The sequence below is a fragment of the Diplotaxodon limnothrissa genome, linkage group LG20 (genome assembly GCF_057381915.1).
Source record: "Diplotaxodon limnothrissa isolate DT_005_m linkage group LG20, D_limnothrissa_male_GT1.1, whole genome shotgun sequence".
NCBI lineage: Eukaryota > Metazoa > Chordata > Actinopteri > Cichliformes > Cichlidae > Diplotaxodon > Diplotaxodon limnothrissa.
Genome location: NC_140615.1, coordinates 35781273 through 35804060, shown reverse-complemented (window position 1 = coordinate 35804060; position 22788 = coordinate 35781273). Strand labels below are relative to the sequence as shown.

At 42.6% G+C, this 22788-nt stretch overlaps 1 protein-coding gene across 2 annotated transcripts in view; it reads right to left on the bottom strand.

Moving 5' to 3' along the window:
* The window catches only part of magixa (MAGI family member, X-linked a), a 36680-nt gene that overhangs the window by 2226 nt on the left and 11666 nt on the right, over window positions 1-22788 (bottom strand). Inside the window, exons 10-20 of one of the 2 annotated variants that reach the window (XM_085345060.1) lie at window positions 21957-22126; window positions 21342-21435; window positions 20602-20773; window positions 19796-20432; window positions 19352-19415; window positions 18717-18935; window positions 17961-18239; window positions 5886-6080; window positions 5053-5129; window positions 4537-4686; window positions 2730-2868 (exon numbers count right to left, since the gene is read on the bottom strand). In XM_085345060.1, the coding sequence (XP_085201186.1) occupies window positions 2730-2868; window positions 4537-4686; window positions 5053-5129; window positions 5886-6080; window positions 17961-18239; window positions 18717-18935; window positions 19352-19415; window positions 19796-20432; window positions 20602-20773; window positions 21342-21435; window positions 21957-22126 (2196 nt within the window). The remainder of the gene's footprint in view (window positions 1-2729; window positions 2869-4536; window positions 4687-5052; window positions 5130-5885; window positions 6081-17960; window positions 18240-18716; window positions 18936-19351; window positions 19416-19795; window positions 20433-20601; window positions 20774-21341; window positions 21436-21956; window positions 22127-22788) is intronic. The other variant, XM_085345061.1, reaches the window with a different exon arrangement.

Here is a 22788-nt window from a genome sequence, read left to right as displayed (position 1 = left end):
CAAGTAATTATTGTGGTTATTCCTTTTGTTTATTTTTTTAAAAGTAGGTTTTTCTCCTGTCAAAAAATAAATCACCAAAGTGACCAACGGGCACCTCTGCTGTTGCCAGCCCTGCTGATGTTTCCAATCTTTTTTTTAAAATCAGGGTCTAATATGAAAGTCTGAAGCTTTGTGTTCAGACTCTGAACCAAAACCAACCAGGACAAATGAAGCAGGAGGTTCAATCAGAAATTCATGATCACGTAGCCAAGATATGACAATAGAAACATTTCAGATGTTGGCACTTTTGAAGGTTTATATCTCTATTATATTAGAATACACATTCTCTATTGCTACAAATATGCAAACATCAGTGCTGAAAAATGAAGCTGAGGTGCCAAATCTGCAGTTTCTCTAATGCAAAGTAGTCGAATTGTTTTGAAACTTGCTCTTTTTGAATTATTAAAGTTAGGGGCGTGGCTACTTTGGTGGACAGGTGTGCTCGTGTAACCAACGAATGATTGCTGGGCCTCACCTCTCCCATCATGAGCCACTGAACTGGAAGCCTCATTTGTGTTTGTGGTGTTGATGCCTTTTAATGAAATCAACAGCATAATAAGGCCTGCTGTGAGGTGTCCATGAAGTTTTTGCTCCAGTTCTGGTCACAGAAATTCAATAATTTTTTCAAATGTCTTAATCAGCAGTGATTAGGTATCTAAATCTGCTTGCTAACATTAGCTGCTAACTTGGCACCCCTCTGAATCTGGGTGTAAATGACCAACACGATGGCACTAAAGTCTAAAGTTCAGTCTGTGTCACTTCTCCGTGTCACACTGGGGATTTTCTGCATGTAAGAAATATTTTAACAACTACACCTTAAAGCCAGTCAGGGTTTTTACCGGGTCCTGGTTGGCTGTAATATGTTACTACCACCAGAAGATGGTGGTAATGTACCTTTAAACAGAAACAACATAAAACTGTCAGGTTACTCACTATCAGGTACTGGACCTATACGTGTGGCGCTTTACATGCAAATAATAACACTTAAAATACTCAGTACAGTAATCTGATGGCTATTCACATGTGACTATAATGCTGCAGACTGCAGCTGATGATCAGTGAAGATGAAGGATTGATGAAGTGAAAGTGAAGAAAATGAAAGCAGATGGGAAAACACGGAGTTACCAACCGCGTGTTTTCAGTGCGTCCAATCACGTAGAAGCAGGGTTCCCCCTGTTTAGAGTTGGTCATACAGAGAGACAGGCTGGAGAGCTCCACTGAGGAGGAGGAGGAGGAGGAAAAACAAGAGGAAGGAGAGGAAAAGAGAGTCAAAGAAAGTTAAGTCAAACAGTGAGAGAGCCGTGGAAGCAGGTCAAAGGTCAGTGATGAGGGAGTACTTTACAAAAGCCTCTTCAACAGAGTATTCATGAACATCTTCTTATTTCCATCTCAATATTTATATTTTTGAACTCTAATAGAGTAGCTTTGCATAACTCTCAATTCAAAATAATCCTTATTTATCTTATAGTGGGCTGGGCTATTCAAGCTGCCTAAAACAAACTTTTTAACCCCTCCCCTTTTATGAAACCTGATGGGAGGGGCTTCTGTAGCTGAGATGACCATATTAGGATGGGTATTCTATTTTTTGATGACATCATGCAGAGCCTAAAAAGAAAATACGCTCTGAAGCTGAGTGCTGAGAGCAATCAGATGCCTGAGCTTTTAGGAATTACACAGATTGCTTCCAAATTCACTGACCTTATTATTTTAAAGCTTTACTGTTTCTTTGAGCTATGAGAAGAGTTTCCACCAAACTTTACACTTGCCACAGTGCAGTCAGACAAGTGCCGTTGCCCTGGCAACCACCAAACCCTGACTCATCCATCAGCAGGCCAGTAGGAAAAGCGTGAATCATCACTCCAGAGAACATGTCTCCATGCGCTAGAGTCCAGTGGCAGCGTGCTTTACACCAATGCATCCAGCCCTTTGCATTGCACTCGGTAAGCCTTGGATGCAGCTGCTCGACCATAGAAACCCATTCGTGGAAGCTCTCTATGCACTGATCTTGAGCTACTCGGAAGGCCACATGAAGTTTGAAGGTCTGTAGCGATTTGTTGGCAGCCCTGCTGCTAGAGACACAAAAGCGATTTTCTGCACAAATTCCGACCTTATGAGGTCAGAAAATGCAAACTCTCCTGGAACAAGTTAGTTTTCAGCTGCTGTGGGCAGGCTGTCAAAGTTAGAGCTTTCCCGGCTATTTCCTCAGTCTCTTGTCTTAACAGAGCAAGTGAGTCAGTAAAGAGTCCAGGCAGTTTTCAGTGCTGCTGGTTTATCTGTGTATTTGTCAGCAGGATTATTATTAATCTTGCTGATTGTAAGCTGTAGATGGATAATGAGACAGAGTGCCCCTGGACACACGCCCAGAGTGACTCAGTGATCCTCCTATGCTTTGGGGTCAAACTTCACCGTGTGCCATCCATCCATCCATTCGCTTCCGCTTATCCTTTTCAGGGTCGCGGGGGGCGCTGGAGCCTATCCCAGCTGTCATAGGGCGAGAGGCGGGGTACACCCTGGACAGGTCGCCAGTCTGTCGCAGGGCCACCGTGTGCCATTTTGATTAAAAGATATAAAAGATCAAAGAATTCAGAGAGGATCAAGAAGAACTTGAAACTGAAGTCTTAGCAGAGAGAATGTCTCCCAGTTTTCTCTCAGCTGTGTCATGTGTAACAGTCCGTCCTGTGAAGTCTCACCGTAGTCGGGCACGTATCCGTTTCCCTTCTTGAGGACGAGGTGGATTCGATGTCCTCCTCTTCTGATCTGCTCAACGGCCTGACTGTGAGTCATTCCTGCTGTATTGTCTCCATTTATCTCCACCAGCTGGTCGGACACCTGCAACACACGGTGACACCTTGTTTACCATCAGGAGGAAAGTGCATAAAGCATAAAACTGAGTATATGTTATTTCAGGCACCGACAAACATCCTCTGCAGGGGCATGTGCAATCATCAGAAATGAAAAAGTCTTTGTGTAGATTGTTGAGGATGCTGACAGTATTGAAAACTACATTCAGCTGCAAGACATCAGAGAGATAATTACAGATCAGATTATTATTATTTTCAGTCCATATTTCAGTCCAATATTTTACTTCTTAGATCTAAAGTGCTAAAGCTGCTTAAACTATTTAGATATTTACTTTAATTCACTTTTGTTTATTATCCAGTTCATAATTCAGCTCAGTGTCATTTAAAAACGTTCAACTTGCAGTTGACAGACGCTGCACAAACATGACACATTCAGGTGGTTTGAGACATCAGGATTTAAACTGTTCAGAAAGGTTGGCTATTTCGGCCTCTGGGGGGCGCTACATTTGCTGCAGAGCATTTTGTGAAGTTCTTTTTTTTGTGGAACAACAAAAAAGGAAGCAGAACGATGCGAGCAGCTGCGATGTTGAATGTTTGATGATCAGAGTCTCAGAGCTGCAGGCACAAAGTGAAGCTCTGAATATTTCAGAAGGTTTAATATCACAAAGAACGACTTGACGGAGATCCTGAGTGATGTTTGTCTGAGTGGAAACGTCTCCGCTGCATTTCCTGCTGTTTCACTGTGCCCAAAGCTCAGCTCATATAGGAAACACGTTCAGACCCGATCCAGCATCAATCACACCAAGTCTCCACTTTTTCTCCACAAATCTGGCATCACCTTGAACCAGCCAAGAATTGGACTCTACAGACTTCCAAGCTTCCCAGTGGGACTGGACTTCCTTATATATCAGCAGCAGATCCTTTAAGTCCCCAGAAGTTTGTCAGACTTGTTCTCTAAACAAGTCTGAGGTGAGTCCTCACCCCTGCAGACTTGGACCGTCCCTACCTGACACCCAACGATGTTCACTTCCCCTGGAGGTCAGTGTTTTGGCTCAGCGGTGTCGTGTGTTTTAACAGTACCAGATATGACAGATCACAGAGAGCGTTTCTGCAGACGAATCATCAGTAGATTTAATAGAGCATCTCTGAATCTCCGCACAGCACAAACGCAGTAACACAGGCAGGCTTCTCTCCTGCAGCTCAGCAGGTAGAAGGTGTCATCTACTAATCGAACAGTTGACGGAAACTCTGAGAAAGTCCTGGATCAGACTCATGGTTTCACTGTCAGAGTTTATTCTACCGAGTCAGTAAAAGACTTCTCATCGCATTCGTTTCATCAGGACGCTGAAATATGTCCAAATGTTTTTAATGGATGCCTGTGATCGTCTGTTCACATTAATGTTTAAGGTGTACAGATTTGATTTTCCTCTCATATAGATTGACCTGCATTAAAGTATTAATGAAGGGTTTTAATTAGTAGGTTAGATTATTGTTAAAATAAATAAGAAAAAAAAACCCAATAAGACTTCCTGCACCTCTTTCACAATAAAAACAAGAATTCGGTCTCCTCACTAAGACTTTTGTTGTGAAACAGCTAATGACTGACACCTCAGCCTGAACCTAAATCTAAAATGATGAACAGGATTTTGCATTTTGCACCTGTATGTGTATTTAAATAGTACGAGTACACGTGTACCTGTATCTTGTTGCTGCGCTGGGCTGGCCCCCCGTCCATCAGCCCGAGTACATACAGTCCCATGTTGTATTCACTGCCACCCCTCAGAGAAAAACCGAAACCCGTAGGACCTCGCTCCAGGTCCACGCTGTAGAACTTTGACTCCTCCTGCTGGACACAGACAGACAATACTGCAGATACTAAACAGTACTGCCTCTTTAATGACAGTCTCACAGTACAGCTGTCTTCCAGTGTAAACTTCAGACAATTTAGATGTAAATGTAGCACACAGCAGGAAGCGGTCTGCTTCAGACACTTTTGCACAGCTGGAAACACTTTCTGATTTAGGTGGTGCTTCCTGCACATCCTGTCCTCGGTAGGATGTGCAGAAAGTGGAACATCTACACCTGGTCATTTGTGCACTCACATGCACCACATGTCAAGACAAATTCAGGGCTGCAATTCATGCGTGAAGAAGGCTTAAGATGACAGTCGCCGATCAAAGTAATATTACAACAAAACAAAAGTTAAACCGACCTTTGACCTCCCTCTGGGTCCTTTTATCATCCGACCATCTATGTCCAGATCTGCGGCTTCGGTCAGGGAAGAGGAATCTGGAAGAAGTGAAAAAGACAATGAGAAGGGAGATGAGATGACTCTATTTACCATCACAGTAGATTTAAGAATTAGGCAATCAAGACGTGAAAGATAAGTGTTATCTTTCAGTACAAAATCTGTTAATTTAAGCAGTTTAGGAAAAATATTTCATCATCCATCCACTTTTGTAACTGCTTATTCAATTCAGGAGGAGCCTCAGCTGTCACAGAGGGAGAGGCAGAGATATTAAAGGCTGAAGCAATATTATTCTAAGGAAAATATTTTAGTGTCTGACTGGAGAGACATGGCTAGTGTAGCAGCCATACAAGTATAAGCTATAATACTGTGATGTCCTTGTGTCTAACTTTAGAGCTCTCTGTAAAGTATTTGATGTCCAAGCTCCACTTTCACAGGCTTAGCAGTAATTAGAGTTCAGTTTCTTTATGCAGTGCCATTTCACAACACCGGTCCCCTCAAGGTGCTTTATATTGTAAGCTACAGACCCTATATTATTATAAAGAAACCCCATCACACAACCGTCTTTGAGCTAGCATTTGGCGACAGTGGGAAGGAAAAACTCCCTTTTAACAGGAAGAAACCAGAACCAGCTGCACAGAAGCCCCGCCTGCTGCTCAGTTGCTTTGTTTACTTCAGGTAACCAATCAGAAGAAAGCTGGCTTAAAAGTGACGCAAAGGAAGCTAAAAGGCTTATTTACAGTTACTGGCCTTACTGTAGGTATAAGTGTTTTTAGTGTATCTGTGTTTTTTCATACGGTGTCGAGGAGTGATGCTCAGCCTCAGTGTGTTCCCAGCTCTTCTCAGGATCTGGGCCAGGTCTCGGTGCTGTAGACCTGCGACCGGCCGACCCTCCACCGCCTCCAGCTGGTCTCCGGGCTGGATCTGCCCGCTGCGAGCCGCCGGGCTGCCACGACGCACCGTCACGAACCGGTGAGACATCAGCGATGGGGCTGGAGAAAGGAGAGAAAGAGGTCACATGGTCAGACATCACCTGGACAAATCATGATATTTTTGGTACAGACTGCTGAGTTGAAATGACAAATAAGAACACTGAAACCTGCCAAATATTTTTCCAAAAAGTACAATTAACGATTAGGACAGGATTTACTCAGAACTGTGAGACTTTAGCCGACGCTGTGTATTCTCTCCTCGCTGCTGTGTAATAATACATGTGCTTCACTTTTAATAATTGAGGCCTGTTCACTCTGCTTGGCTGAACTACCAGCTGGTGCAGCTAAATAAAGGAGCAGAAAGACCCACAGTCAAACCACATTAACACCAACTGCAGGGTGTTGGTATGACCTGTGGTGGTCACATGACTGTTGTCTATCAGCACAGAGTAGAAACAAAGAAACAAAGACTCGCACACAGCAGTGATCTGGTTTTCACTCCTGTATGACACCCAAAGGCGTCCTGTGAGGGCAGGATCGATGCCTAAACACTGTCACAGAAACGTGTTGGTGAGGTTGGACAGAGCAACGTTTGAGTATAATGTACACTTGCCTGTAATTGTAATTTTGTCCTCAAAACTAAGACTAATGGTGCACCTGATTAAAGTAGCCCTGCCCACCTGCCAAGACATATAAAGACTGAGACTCTGGCAACTTTAGTTCCCATTTCTAGCATGAAGAGAAAGTGATGCAGGCAGTAGCAGTGTTAGTGGGGAGGAGGGAAACCACAGCACAGTACAACGTGCACTATTTCCAAACAGAAAACTGAATCAAACTGAAAACCTTTGACACAAATTTCCTAAAGAAAGTACTCTTTGAGTTGCTTTAACCTTTGTAAAGTTGCTGCACATGTGCAATCCGCTCTGCAACCCACCTCCACCCCAGGCACTCCTGCTATGGCCTTTTCTGAATGAATCCATGTCGTGTTGTTACTGACGCCTGTTCTGTGTGCTGTGCTTCTGCGCTCCTTGCCTCTGGGGTTTTCACATATGTACATGGAAGGGCAGGATAGCGTGCTCTCCCTGCGTCATGCATTTCCATGTCAGCGCAGGAAGCCATAGTCGAGCCATGCTACCAAATAGGGAAGGGAATTGATAAGAATATAGTGATTCTGATTCCATTATCAATATCATTTATCGACTTGATTCCTTATCGATTCTCATTGGGTTGAGCCACCACCAAGCAGCAATAAAGAAATAATATTCATGTAAATTAATTGCATGCTGTAGTCAAATGTTTGTGCGTGTTATTTCACCTCTTTGTTATGATCAGTGTTGGAGTTGTTACTCAAAAAAATCATTATTACGCATATTACACAGAACACTTTTCTTAAAAATGATGCAGTTATTTACTCCCGGGAAAAAGTTCTCATTACACTCGTTACTTTCATGTTACTCTGTAATATGGCTGAAGCACAATGTCTCATTATCACCATTTAAAAATATAAACCTGAGGCTACAACCCCACACCAACACAAGTCCCTAATGAGGACACACACGTCTCTAAGATCTTTCTCTTTGTAGAATATAAAGCTGTCTCGGCAGATGCTTGCATCGAAGTTGTGTTAGCAGCATAATGCGGTTGTTTCTGTCCTGGATGCAGTTTTACACTTTACCATTTATCTCGTCCTTTTGTGCAATAAAAATAAATGTCCACATCCACACTCCAGACTGTGTCACTATTTTCCTCCTCTGGCACGCGAACTGACATCAGCTAATTGTAGTGCGAGTGCAGGAACCAATAAGCAGGATCGATAGGACCTGGACTACTGGGTACCGGTTTCCTACAATAGCCAGTGCTCCCATCCCTACTATCAAATATAAATATATATTTAAATTTGTCACAGTGGAGGCACTCTGAGGTGCGCCTATCTGAGCACGTTCATTAATCACTGGTGGACTTTGCACCAATACTAAATCTTGTTTAGAACCAGTTAATCTCAGCTCGATCCTGCTCTGAACTTTTTTCCTTTTTAATCACTAAACTGAGGGAAAAACATTTGTAGGAGTTTGTTTTTGTAACAGCCAAGTTCACCAATGTAGTGTAAAGTTATTTCTGGAGATTCACACTGGTCAGAAGTTAAGCTAACCTTAAACCAAAGATGTAGCATTAAATTATTTACCTGTTCAAGTCCCCATAGTGTGGTATCACATACAGAATTATGCCTTTGTATTATTTCTATCGTAACACGCATACTAAGTGCACATAAACTAAAGCTGAAGCTCGAAACCAAATCTAAAACCTTAAAAATCCTTTTAAATGTCTGTTTTAAAGTGAGGACAGTCCTCACAAAGACACACACACACACACACACACACACACACACACACACACACATTGATCCAAGCCAGTGTTGAAATCTCTGGGAGGGAGGACCATGGGGGAAAATTCTGAGAAAGATTTTCTAGCTCAGAGACACTAATCATTGAATCGCTGAGAACAAAGAAAATGGAAGACAAACGAAAAAGAAAAAAACGTTTCCGGTTGAACAGACTGCGTGGTCACATGACCAGCAAATACACAAACCGATGACCCTGAAACCACCACCGAGTCCCAACTCCTGACTGTGTGCAGAGTTTCAGGTTGTAAAGTCTAGGAGATCAAACAGGAAGTGACTGAAGGCCAGAGAGCTCACCTGATTACAGTAACCTGCTCACATGACCCAGTTTAACAAAGACAGTAGCTGTTAGGGGTATGTAGAACAAAAACACTGCATATTGACTGACTTATGATGCACAAAACAGCCATAAAAATAGCAAAAAAATGGGCGCAACCACTTGTAAAATGAGCAAGTGACACAAAATGACTAAAAGGAGATTAAAAAATGATAACGGCAACAATAAGAAATGAGCACAAAGATATGCAATATGGGCAAAGATGACCAAAAAGTAACAAAAAGCAGTCATAGAGAAATAAAATACAGTTGTAAAAAGGTACAAAAATGAACAAAAGGGTTCCTATGTAGAGCATAAATTTATAAAGTTGAAAAATTATGAGCTGAAATGAACTTTTATACACATAATATTTCTAAATCACCTGTTGGCTGGTTCAGTGCACACTATGAATGGACAGGATATAATCTGGTATAAAAATATATATTGAAAATATTAAAAATGCAGCTGGCTTTTATCACTGACTCTGGAGGATTAACGTACTACTTCAAATGAAGCTGAAAGTTAATTAAACAGAGGCTGCCCCGACGTGAGAAAACCTGCATGAGAATTTTTCGTGCTGCCGTCGACCTGCAGCTCAGACACAGCCTGAACAAATAAACTGGCCTGCACTCGGCAGGACTGCGATGTAAACAGGATTCACAGAGAATGGACTGAAGCAGGACAAAAATCCCACCTGCTCCTTTAAAGTCACTTTAAGAAGCTTTAAAATATCAAAGAGGCAAAAGAGTGTGTATTTAATGCTGTTTAAACACACGGTGTAGGAGGGTGAATGCGAGCGTGTGAGCTGATAAGAAAGTGCTGAGATCACTGTGTTCAGTCAGTGGAGGAGGCACCGCGAGGCTACAGAGAGAGAAATATGCTTCAGTGAAGCAGAGGAGGAGAAGTGTGATAATATCCAGGCTGACAGCTGCAGGCAGAGAGCGATGAGAAAAACCCAAAACTGATAAACAGTCACTACAAATCTTTGTGTCTTTTGTATTTCTGTGCACACATCTGTCTCCCTGCCTTTGCCTTCATGCATATCCAGTTGCTTCTTACTGGACGATAGCAGCCTGGTCTCACAGGTACTATGAGACCATAGTTTCTATACACAGTCTCACATTTTCAGAGGACAAAGCAGTTTCATGGTCAGGCCCGCTTCTTTGTTACTTGATTACAAATGAAGCAGACATCAGAAATTTACTCAAAGTGCTGAATTTGTATTATAGAGCTTTTCACTGTAAAGAAGAGAGAGAGCAAGTAAAAAATCAACAGTCTGGTAAAATCAATGAATGGACTGGCCTGAAGTGCATGATCACAGAATTCTTTCCATTGTTCAGAAAAACTATTTTACAACATCTAACCATGTCAAGAACACTCTCGGGGCGTGTCATTGTCACTGGTGGAACTGGGTCACTGGTGTTCATTAATCACGTGACTGCTGATAGCAGTCATGAATTATGAAGTGTATATGGTTATACGCTCTGCTCAGATTAGGACAGATCCTTCAATGACCCAATAACAGCAGCTGCAGACAGTAAAAGCAGCCCAAGAGTTTCTCAAGGTGAAGAAATGGAATTAACAGCCAGTCAGCTGATCTCAACCCAACAGGGCAGCTTTTCAGTTATTAAATAGAAAACAGAAGGCAGAGAGACCCACAAGCAGCAACTGAAGGTGACGGCAGTAAAAACCTGTAAAAATGCAGCATTTGGTCTTGTTTTCATTCAAGTATTAAAAACATTCAAAATCATTTTAACTTGTTTACTTTTAAGTCTCTAAAAATTTGGGGATGTGCATAAAAATATCCAAATATTCCCAAAAAGTTCATGCAAAGGTTTTTCTAAAACCCTTGAAATAAAGCTGAAACTCACACGTCTGCACTCACATCTTAATTGTCTGATGTAAAACCAACCGTGGTGGTTTACAGATACAAAAACTGTGTCCTCTACAAATCATAGCCCCCCCCCCATCCCAGAGGATAAAGTCCTGTGTGTCTCCTAATGACAGTGCCCCGTGTTCCCTCTTGGTCCACTGAACAATGTATTTTTTAGGCTCTGGTAAAGTTTTGCCGTAAAAACAAAGTAGAGACTAAGTAAAGACCAACCTCCTTTTCAGCTTGACACATCACGTCAACAGTTTCACACAAGTCTCTTGTTTTCGATGTAGGGTGGGGGTAAAGTGTGGGACCGAAACTACAAGTTAAAGAACTTAAATTATTGACTATAAAAAAACTTTAAAAATTGTGCCAAAAATCCATAAATCAAACTTCTATTCAGCCGTTTTTTCTGCTCAAACATACAACTATTTCATATGTCCTGACATGTACTTCTGGACATTTCCTTCTCCTTCCGTGTGAGGCCTCTCTGGGTCTGACTCCATGAATCATGTATGAGAACATTTGCTAGATCACTTTCTCCAACCACAGTTCTGACTCCAGATGTGCTGCACAAAGAAAACCAATAAAATATTAACCTGTTGAGGAAAAATTCAGCTTGATATCTCAAAGTAACTAAACATTCATGATTTTCACCACAACACCACAACCAGCACCACGATCCAGACTCTTTGGTCAGGCGGCTCATCGTGTTTTTGTTTATTTACTGTCCTTGTGGTAAACTCTGATGCAGTTTTCTGTGTATGGCTCAGAAAAGATGCTGTTTGGTTGTTTGGGGTTTGAATATAATACCAAAAATGATTTACTGACGTTGTTATGCGGCCAAAAGACCCTCCTGTGCCTGCACACAGAATAAATCCTCATCATAAGACCTCTTCCACATTCCTCAAACATCACACATACCTCCTGTCTGCCCACATGAACCCAGGTGCTTTTCTGCTGGTGCAGAGTCGCAAACAAGTCCGCTCTGCCTTCTCTCTAAAAGGCTAGAGGCCATGTTAACATATCAACATCAACACATAACAGCTAGCTTCATGACACTCATCACATTTTCCTGTCATTTGATGTTTTGTTATCACCAGCTGGCATTTTATAAATGAAAAAAAAAAGAAAAAAACTCAGTAGTTTTCTGCACACTGCTGCTTTAAATTAATTTTTACTCAAGCCCAGTTTATTTGTGTGTGGGACTTATAAAGTCTTATTTGGTATTCATAATCCTGCAAGTAAGTGGCTCCTGATTCTAGACCTGCGACACTGGAACTTTTCCCCCCGGATAAGAGACGCTGCTCTGACTGTTGAAACATGAATAATTGTATTTCAGATTAGGCTCTGGCTCTAAACCAGCCTTAGGAGTGAAAAACAACCCCAGGAGACACAGTTACATGTTGGGGAAGCACACAAAGAGCTCTTGGAAAAAACAAAAACCTAAATTCATTTTGTATCTGCTGAGTTTTCTATATTCAATATGTTCCACAATTTCATATCCATCTATATCTACAGTTCACATGTCTGTAGCTCATGAGGTAGAACAGGTAATCCACTAATTGGAAGGTTGGTGGTTCAATCCCGGGGTGACCGAGGGACTCTGATGTGTTCATTGTGTAAATGTTCGATAGTGCTTCTATAAATGGGTGAATGATGCACGTTGTATAAAGCACTTAGACTGCTTCAGTAGAAAAGCGTTATTTAAGAATCAGTCCTCACAATATTGCAGTTTGAAGTCTCAAAACATAAAATATAGTACGGAAAATTTCCCAAGGCGTTCCCGAGCCAGCTGAGAGATGTAATTTCTTCAGGATGTCCTCCATCTACCCCGGGGTCTCCTCCCAGTAGGACGTGCCAAATATCCTCACCTACGAGGCACCCAGAAGGTGCTGGAGTCACTTTATGTGCGCCACAACCAATTATTGTTTTTTTGTCAGCATTATCATTGCCCTGCTCACTGATTTAGTCCCACCTCCGACTGGCTTCAGAAGGCTCACCTGCACATATATAAAGCCAGCCTACAGGTCCAGCCCTAAAGAGCAACATGGGGCCCCCCATCTGCAGGAGGGGCTGTCGGAGCATCCTCAAAGTCAGGTAGTTACCACATGAACAGCAGGAGCACCTATTATTACACTTTATTCCAATCATATTGAATCCAATAACTAAAGTCATGCTTCTCCCACTAGTCGCCATGGGTCATGAGCCTGAACCATGAAGTGGCAAATTATAATCTGTACTTTTACACACATCAGTTCACACAGTTTCAGTAAACTCAGCCTCACACAGAGTCCTGAGGTTCAAATATGTTTGTCATCACTTTTATGACAGATTATAGCAGTGTCATAGCAGAATGTTTGCAGTGATTTTATTGATGCTTCCCATTTATATACAGACTATAGCCTCTAATTTAATATAAATACTCAAATATGACCACATGTAACCAAGTAATACCAGCACGCGTCACTGCAGCACGACATAACTGAATTCTATGTGTTTAGAAAGTCAGAGTTATGCTAATAAACAGATTTTGTCAGCAGCGCAATAAGCAGATGATGTCTGAGTATTAATATTTGGAGTTTTATGCTGTGGGACTTTTACGGGTGAATGGTTAAATACATGAGGATGTTTCTCGTTGCGAGGACGTTGAGTCTGTAGCTCACCTTGGGAGAGCTTCAGAAGACTGCTAGAGCACAGGTGAGAGTTCAGGTTCAGGGTAAGAAGCATGTTAATGCATCATGTACAGGAAGTCCTCACAAGTGCTGAAAGACAAATGTGTGTGTCTGTCCAATTTCATAGTCCAATAAGCCTGAAGTCACCTGCGCTCCAGTTTGTCAAACACACACAGCCCAGCTCATAATTCTGCTGAATTATGGATTAAAGCTGCTATTAATAGAAAGTTTAACATCTCCTATTCCGAATGCTAAAGCACGAACAGACGCATTCACACTCGACACACGACCGCCTCGGGAGCACAGGCTGACGTTTTTTCAGAAATTCTTTGAGTCACGGCATTCCTCTGGGAATCATGGGAGCTTTGCTGTTCATAGTGTGACTGGAATGGGACAGGAAAGAAGTCAGCATGTATAACAACGGGTCAGTTTTTAAATAAGGACACGTAATGCTCATCACTATGTATCATTTTTGGTCCTTTTGGCTATTTGGTGGTTGTTTCCAGCCAAAGATGGATCTGGCCACAGTGATGTCACCCATTGGTTAACCCTGTAAAACCCAACCCATCAAGAAATAGCCAGAAAATTTAGATTTTTTTGGAACTGGGATGATTATTAACCCTTATAACAAAATTCACTTTTTTTTTTTTTTTTGCTATATCATGTTTATGATTTGACATTTGATACATTGGCAGTTTTTGGCAACTTTTTATTAGCAAAAATGTTCATTTTAGACAAAAAAAAAAAAGAGTTTGGTCGATAACATTTTGAAATTATGGCAAGTATTGATCATGTTGATGCGATAGAGGTCTCAGAAACTCATCTATCAAATATGATACAAAGGGTTAATGAGGCCCTCTTGCTGCTGACTGATTCTGCTATTACCATCTTTGGATGCTGAAGCCAAACAAGGGGTCACATGTGACTGAAAAACCCAGGGATGCTGCACGCTCATGGTGAAAATATATTTATTTGTCCCTTTGACTTTAAATGGAATTATAATTTACAACTCAATGTTGTTTCTTTTCAGTGAGGCTTGAAATTAGCAACTGAGACCAGAAATTCATTAGAAAAGCGTTTACATTTTCTCAAACCTCCGTACAACATGACTTCTTTTTGATGTCAGAATGATCCAGGATATTATAAATAATCTTTTATTTAACTATCATTCATAATTAAAAACACAGAGATGGAAAATGAGAGGAATAGTTGAACTATAAGGATTAATACGGGCTACATATATATTCTCGTGTTAATTTTGGGACTCCTTTAACAGTGAACCACAGCTGGAAATAGACAGCACATCTGGACACAAACAAGCCGGCAGATGAAGCTAAGCTCTGAGTGAATTTCAAAGGGTTATGTCATGAAGATTTAATATTACATAACTTACACACAGGCGCACACATTGTTTTAATATTGTCAGAAAACAGCAAAGGTAACAAAAACTAAAGAACTATTTAATTAAAAATTGAAATTTGCTACCAAGCTCATCCTTCAGCCCTGTGCATGTTTGCATTACTGATGATGTGGGAACATACAGTAAAAACCACATCATACAGTCTGAGCCACAGTGAGGACCAGACACCTCACAAAGGTCTAAACTCAAACTGGTCCACACACACACACACACACACACACACACACGCGCGCGCACACACACACACACACACACACACACACACACACACAATAACGGCACATAGTTTCAATGAGGTGAAACTATTTCAGACATTCCTGAGAGCTGATACAGATTGAGGAGGAGAACAAGGAGACAGGAATAAAAGGGAGAAGGATTTAGATTAAAGAGGGAGCAAGGGAGGAAACAGATTCATAGTAGCTGGAGAGAAACATGTTACCAGCTCTGACTACATTCAAGTGTTTCTTCCAGATGCTGCAGTAAGTGAAAGCCTGTTATTTTGTCCTGTACACTGTGGACTCTGATGCCACTGACACCCAGAAACAGAAACAGTTATTGCTGCCACTGCAACTGTATTTTCACAAAACTTCACTTTCCCTTTTGTGTGGTGGACAAACATGAATCAGTGGACTCCTCAGTATCTAATCTGATATTACTTTTTAGTATCAACTGGAAGCTTTGAAGAATCTCACATTAGATGAGAATCATCAAACATAAAGAAGCAGCATGTGGCTCTTTAGATGAGAAAGAAAACATTTTCTTAATAAGCTAGTGTTGGTTAGGGTTCAAATGTACTGCTTTATGTAGGTTTTTCCATTATTATGCAAACCCAGGACAAAACTCATTTAAGATAACAGTGTTGAAAGGCAACAACTTCTAGTTTCTGAAATGATTCTTCTTATGCAACCTCACCCCAACAATAAATGGTTCACAGGCGATCTGGTTAGAGCCTGTAGTCAGATGACAAAAAACCCTCTTAAAAAAAACTTTACTAGAGAACAAAGCACAAGAGGAGCAGGCTGTGAAAACTTGTTCCACAGCAGTGCACGTACAAATTCAGGAGTACCTTTGACCCACACACAGCAGGACTCTAAATCAATACGGCTCAGACACGATGATGGACGGACCTCCCAGAAACCAAGTCAGCCTTGAATTTAGAAGAAAGCTTAAAAATCCAAACTAAACTTACATTTGGAGTCCTTGACAGTTTTCAGAGCTGACTGCAGTCGCTCCAACATGATGGATAATTCAGACCTGAACCGAGCCGAGACCTCAACAATGCTCTGTCCTTGTTTCTCTGTCCTCACTGTTTGTCCTTCTGTCTCTCTGTGCTGTCTGCGTGAAGCAGGTTGCGGCTCTAAAAGCAGGAGCTGGACTGAGTGAGCTGAGCTGCAGTGAGTGATAGAGGGACAGTCAGAGGGGGCGGGGCTTATGCAGAGCAGATAGCGGTGGGAGGGAAATTACCCATGTGGAGGGGAAGGAATGCTAACAGTGGAGATGATTGTTATATTTCCAAAGGAGGAGGTGCAGTGGAGTGCTGTGTATCATTGTCGCTCAGTTCTCTGTTCCTTCCAGCTGAATGCCGACCAGAGAAGCTCAGGTGCAGCTGAAATCAACCAGAGAGTCGCCACAAACCCAGCTGTGGAAAATCCCTCAGTGCTTTTGCACAGCTACTGTACTGTGTCCAGCTTCTGCTGCTTTTTGTGTCAGCTCCACCACAGTTTCAGGAGGAGGGAATCTTGGACTGCATTTATGTATTACTGTGCTGCTTTTATCTGAAAGCTTTAACTCCTCCCTGTACACCCGCGGCTTGTTTACATGTGAAACGAGTTGCTTATTAACCCAAACTAAACTGTGATATGCAAATCTAGTGCCCAGGGTTATAGTTACTTATAAGCTAAGTGCTCTTGTTTTGTAATTATTACAAGTAACCTTTATTTTATTGCAGCTGAGTGCCTTAAAATCACAGCAGACACGTATAAACATCAGTAAGGTAACTCTGGCCTGAGGCTGACGAAGCCATTTTTCTCAGCTTCTATTGTAGCCAGAATGTACAGAAGGAACATAATGGATATCCGGTTCAAAACTTCCTGTTTCTCCTCTGGTCCTTTTTAACCAATACAGATAAATTTTATCTGCATGCACCAAAGCTTGTTCAAACAGAAACCAAAAATGTACCAGTATAAAAAGTCTTGCCCTTCCCTCCAAAATCAGATGTTTGTTTATTTGAATATGAACTTGAACTCTGGATCGCTGGTGAACAGTAGGCTTGAAAAACAATTTTCAAGTTTCCATCATTTATTTATTTATTTTTTTCATCCTATATCTTCAGAGAGATTGAAGGATTTCAATAGGTTTTATTTTTAACCCATTTCAAGTGTCAGTGGGTAACATTTCCAACTCTGTGATCCAGCCCACTGAATTCCTTTACTTTTAAATTACCCACTTCCCCTCGGGCTAAGTAGAGAGGTTGTGTTTCTTACTTATGCATCACATATATTACCAAATGAAAGTCCCTTTCAAGTCCAATAGCTCTCTCCACTAATTGACTGCCTGCTTTTTCTAACAGTTTGATTTGTCGCCATTTAGTGATCAATGGAAATAACTTGTTTGCTTTCTCTTCTTGTTTTGGATGAACAGTCAAATTTTCTTTTTGCTGGAAGAATAATATCGCCACAATTTAACCACTAGACCATCTAAACAACATTTGCTTAATGATAATTTGAAGCAGTTGTTTTTCTATTGTCCGTTTCAGGTATATTCTTCTTGAATCCTGTTTCTGTTGTACTTCTTTGTGCGTCACACACAGGAATGTCAAACTAGGACGGATAAAGTGAGGAAAATAATCTACGATACTAAACACAGACCAGGGGCCCAAAGGGGAGGTTAACAAGCAACACAAGCAGACTGAGGGTTTAAATAGAGGCATGATGTCATTAGGGAGAGAGAACACAGCTGGGGGAAACAAGGCACAGGTGAACAAAATCAAACTAATGAGACAAATGGGAAATAAAGCTAAATACATGGCACAAGAGACAGCACCAAAATACAGTACAAAGTAATGACACAGAAAAAGACCTAACACAAAGACTAAGCCTGGATACGAGGAAACAGGGAGCACAGGGGAGGTAAAAACTAACTGAAAACTCCAGGACCTAAATATAACCTCAAAAGATGACCTAAAATACAAAACTCAATCATATAACAGGCGGTGACGCCGACAGAAGCTGGACATACGGAGGACTCTTTGCCACTCACCTCCACTCACTTCCTGAGAGGCGATAACAAATCCAAAGCCTTCTCCTTGTCGCCTCCTCAGCTCCACATCCACTGACTTTACTCCTCCTCCTCTTCCATCCTTAGGAACGGCTCCTAGTCCGCCCTCTCTGAGTGCAGGAGGTCCGCCGGCACTCTCCTCCACGCCCAACAAGTCACGTGGCTCTAAGGTCAGCGTCACAGGAACTGAGTCCAGGAAGCTAGTGCTCTGGATGAGGGCCGAGGCTGGAGGTCCGTTAGGCGTCTGGGCAGGAGGGGCACCTAAGGATTCAGTTCAGCTTTATTTGTATTCAGTCACAACATCTGTCATCTCAAGATGCTTATAGCTAAGAATTAGGTGACACTGTGGGTGCAACGGGACCCACATCATCTAAAAATGATCATTCTAAAGAAACCTGGCATTTTGGATTTGCTTGGAAAGCACAAGATTTGTTAAATGATTCCCTTAATAAATGATTTTCCTTTGCCTCTTTCTGGCTTTCTCGCTTTACAACAAAAAGTATTTTACTTAAATATTTACACAGCCCATCATAGTTAAGTAGAAATATGTAGAAGTGTAGAAATGTGCTGAAATATCTGCCTTTTGTTTTCCAATTTTCTGTTAAATAATAAATGCATTTATTATTTTCCTCTGCAGAACTGGGAAATCATGTCACTTATACACCAACAAAAACAGCTACTGGCACAGTCGCCACTCACTTAGCAGCACACCTCACTACTACTCTTGGATGCTTTTACCTTGGTGGTTCCCTGCTGCTGGTAGTTGCCCCTCCTGGGGACTCTCAAGGGCCAAGCCAGCCTGGCTGAGTGGGGGAATACCCCCCACCAAGGCACCTGTGGACGGGGAAGGCATGTCGGCTGAAGTGTTGGGGTGGGAGGAGGAAGGGCCGGTCATTCCGTGCGGGATGATGAGGCGTTTGTAGATGTTGGGGGTGACGACTGGGGAGGATACGGGAGCTGACGGAGGAAAGAGTAAGCCCTTAAGTTCTCATTATGTCATATAGATATGATCTAAAGTTAAGCAGTTAATCAAACCAGTTAACCAGTTAAAGTTAACCAAACAGTGAGTGACAATAGAAATTAAGTCTAAGCCTCCCGATGTGAAGGCATTCAAAATGAAAACACATTATTGGCCATTTCTGCATGCTTATTTACATTCTAGGAATTGCTGGATAACCTATGCTGTTCAATAACATTGATTAGTTTGCACCAAATATAACCAGTGTCAAAATGCATAAACATTTATGACACAATCATTGGCTGATGAGACGAAGACATCCTGCAGCCTGAGCCCGACATACTTAGATTTGCATTGGTGTTATTAACAGTCACAGTCATCAGTGAATCAGGGTTGGGGTAACGGGCGTATCTACCTCCTCTGTAGACCAGAAGTACAACCTCTCCCTGCTTGGTGTGTTCCTGCAGCACTCTCTGCACCTGAGGAAGGAAACACACTCGTGTTTATTACTTCTGATGGAACTTCTTTAGTGTCAGATCTGTTCCTCACTCATCACGTCACATTAGACATCGGTTAGTTTTCATTAACCAATGGCTATGTCTGTCAGTAGTAACAAGGAGGGCTTAGGCAGGTAAACTACTGTGATTTGGATTTCTTTTTTAGGTTAAACAGGACCATCTCTCTTTCCTTGACACACAGAAATAAAACACCTCTAGGATATACGGAGAAATATCCACAAAACTCCCATGAGCACCCATGAGAGCTTCCCTCTTCCCAAAGACCAACTGTTCACTGCTGAGCTAACGTCAGTCAGAATATCAAGGTCGAGCGAGGTGATAAAGCCATGAAAATCTTTTACCTGGGAGAAGCTGAAGCTTTGGACGTCTGCTCCATTGATCTTCACTATAATGTCTCCTGACTGCAGCGACAGGCACTGCCTCCGATCCCAAACCCGCCTGACTACTGCCTGTTGACCCCCATTTCCTCCTGCTGTCACACTGAACCCCAGTCCCCCGCTCTCACTGCGGCTGAGAGCCACCGGCACGAGCTCCCCGCCGTGGGCTGTCCCCGGGGACCCGGCTCCAAGGGGGAGCACCAATCCCGGGTTTCCTCTGGATGCTGTGGAGGGTGCTTGGTGATTGGCCGGGCACCCGTTAAAGCCACAGGGTGGGATGTCTCTGGGTGGGGTCAGAGCGAGGGAGGTCTGAGGCATCAGTGGGCGATGCACAGGCGGACCAGGAGGTGTAGAAGAGGAGGGGGTGTTGTTTGTGCTGCTGGAGCTGGTGGAGTTTTGGAGGAGGCCCGTCTCGGGCTGAGAGAGCGCAAGTTTGGTAAGAGTGTGTGAGGATGAAGAAGTGATGGGGAGCGTGGAGGAGGATATGGGGAGCGTGGATGTGGACAGGTCACTCTCTGAGGACTTGGAGCTCTGATGTTGGAGAAGGGAAGTGGAAGAGAGGGCGGGGAGAGTGTTGCTGTTGTAGCGAATCAGAGAAGACCTGTGAGGAAGAGCAGAGTGGAACAGGCTGAGCACCATTACTTCTGAGATCACTGCTAAAGCTGCGCAGGATTTTTCCCAAAGGACAGAAGAACCTTTGAGGTTCGTTTTCACAAAAAGAATCCGGGAAGCACCACGATGTGTGAGGTACTGCTGATGCCCTCACTGACCTTCGAGTTCCTGCATTGGATAGGCCGCCATCAGAGTCACTGTGATTGGTAAGCGTCCTCTCCGCTGGGTGTGGTGGACCCAGTGGGGTATCAGAAGACGTGGGGGTGGGTGGGCCCGTGAGTCCATTTGTCATTGGCTGAGTGGCATAAGAGGGCGGGGTTTGTGCCAGGCCTGGATTATAGAGAGAAGAAGATGAATCTGTTAATTTGTGTTTTATTTTTAACAGCTGTCAGAGAAAAGCAAAGTTCTTAGGTTCAACTCTGATGTGATGTGTTCTTTTACATGAGCTATAAATAAGTTCAGAGAGCGAGACAATGGGACCCTCCACGCAGACACGCCAACGGGTCCCACAGCAGGATAAGCCATTGTGTTTTGTTTATCTTATTTTGATAACTTTCTCACTTTGTAGAGACTTTTCATTGTAAACTCTCGCGCTTTTGTTCTGCCTTTGGAGGCCTTTGATCGGCTTTCCAACAAGAAATGTTAAATACCCCCGCTGGGACCCCTGAGCCGGCAGCTCATTACATCATCCTCCCTGGCTACAAATAGCAGAAATTAGTAAAATTACAAAATAATCGTTGTGTTTTTACAATCCTTTATTATTTGTTAATGTGCCACATTATTATGCAGTGAATTAAAATAAATTATTAATGTTTCTAAATTAAATTTGTATCACACAGCTGTGATGAGAGTAGAGGACTGTAAATGTAAACCATGTGGTTTCCACGGTTGCTCTGACCTGGCGTGCTGCCGTTGGCGTCCAGAGTGCGGCTGTAGGTGAGGTGCGTCAGGCCTCGGCTCAGGTTGCCGGACTCGCTGGGGGTCTGCGGCTGCTGAAAGGTCGGATATGAGGTTAGACACTTTTCCCCTGGTAGTGTATGTCCCACGAGTGGAGCCCACCTCACAGATGAACCACTGATTTAAGGGTCTAAATATTTGCACGGCTCACTTTTAAATGGCTGTGAAAGTCTTCTCATCCCCAATTATTAAAGATTGGCTGTCTGCATTTGCAAAACAAGAACAAGACACGATAACTCATTGTTTTTATCTCGGCTCTGCTTAATTTTGTCTCTGCTTGTTTGTATAAAGAGGAAATGTTAGTGTGTGCTAAAAGGCAGCTATGTCTTGTATTTTATGCCTGTTTTCACTGGCTGTGAAGTCATTGATCTCTTACACAGGCCTTAAAGTTTCCCACAGCAGGCAGAAGAGGAGTCATGGGGAATCTTTTAACTTGAAAGCACTGAAATGTTTCACCCTCTCTATGGGAAAAAAGTAAAAAAAAAATCACACTAAAATAACTGATATTTAAACAGTTTTATGCCCTTAAGTAATTAAAGTAAATTTAGGGCTGTACCGTCTCCAGGCTCTGTTTGGGACAGCCGTCGGGGTTATAAAGCATCGGGTATCCTCTCCTCAGCACCACATCCACGCTTTGACCCATCGGTACCGACTTCAGCATCTCCACCACTTCTTTGTGAGAGCGACCCAGCACACAGGTGTCGTTGATGTAGACCAGGATGTCCGCTTCGAGGAAGCAAAATCTACTGGTTAGAGTCTTAATGTCTAATAGGACATGCAGGAGTGCATATGTGCAGCTGCTGCAGCTGAAATCTGTGATTACCAAAGAAATTAGTTTACAGTTAGAATCCAAAGACATGAAGCACACATTTTTACACTCAGTTTGACTTCCTGAAGCATCTCTGTCTGTCCACAACAAGCATAATCCATCATTTGAGTGAGAATATTGATGTTTTACGTTCTCTCGCCTTTCAGTGAGCAGTAAGGTGAACAGGCACAGGTACAAAATCCAGGTGTGAACCGAGAGGACTACAAGTGTAAATGAGATTTAATGTTTTGTGTCTTCTCATTCTGGGTGACAAAGTTTCATCTATTTAAAATGAAAACCACAACACGTGAACAGGTCTTAAGCTTGTTTTTTCCGTAGCTCTGTTTCATTCCTGATTCCACGCTGATCTCAGAGCATGTGAACCAACCCACAGGGAGGAGGCGTGGGTACGTGGGTCAGATTAAACTGTGTGTGAGAGCGCACGTGTGTGGATTAGTTGTAGATCATGAGATTAGTACTCAGCTCTTTATTTTTCTTAATCAACAGCACCGTAATCCTCCACAGAGAGAGAATCTCAACCTCTCTCCTCTGACCACCTGACCCACGACAACAACTCCCA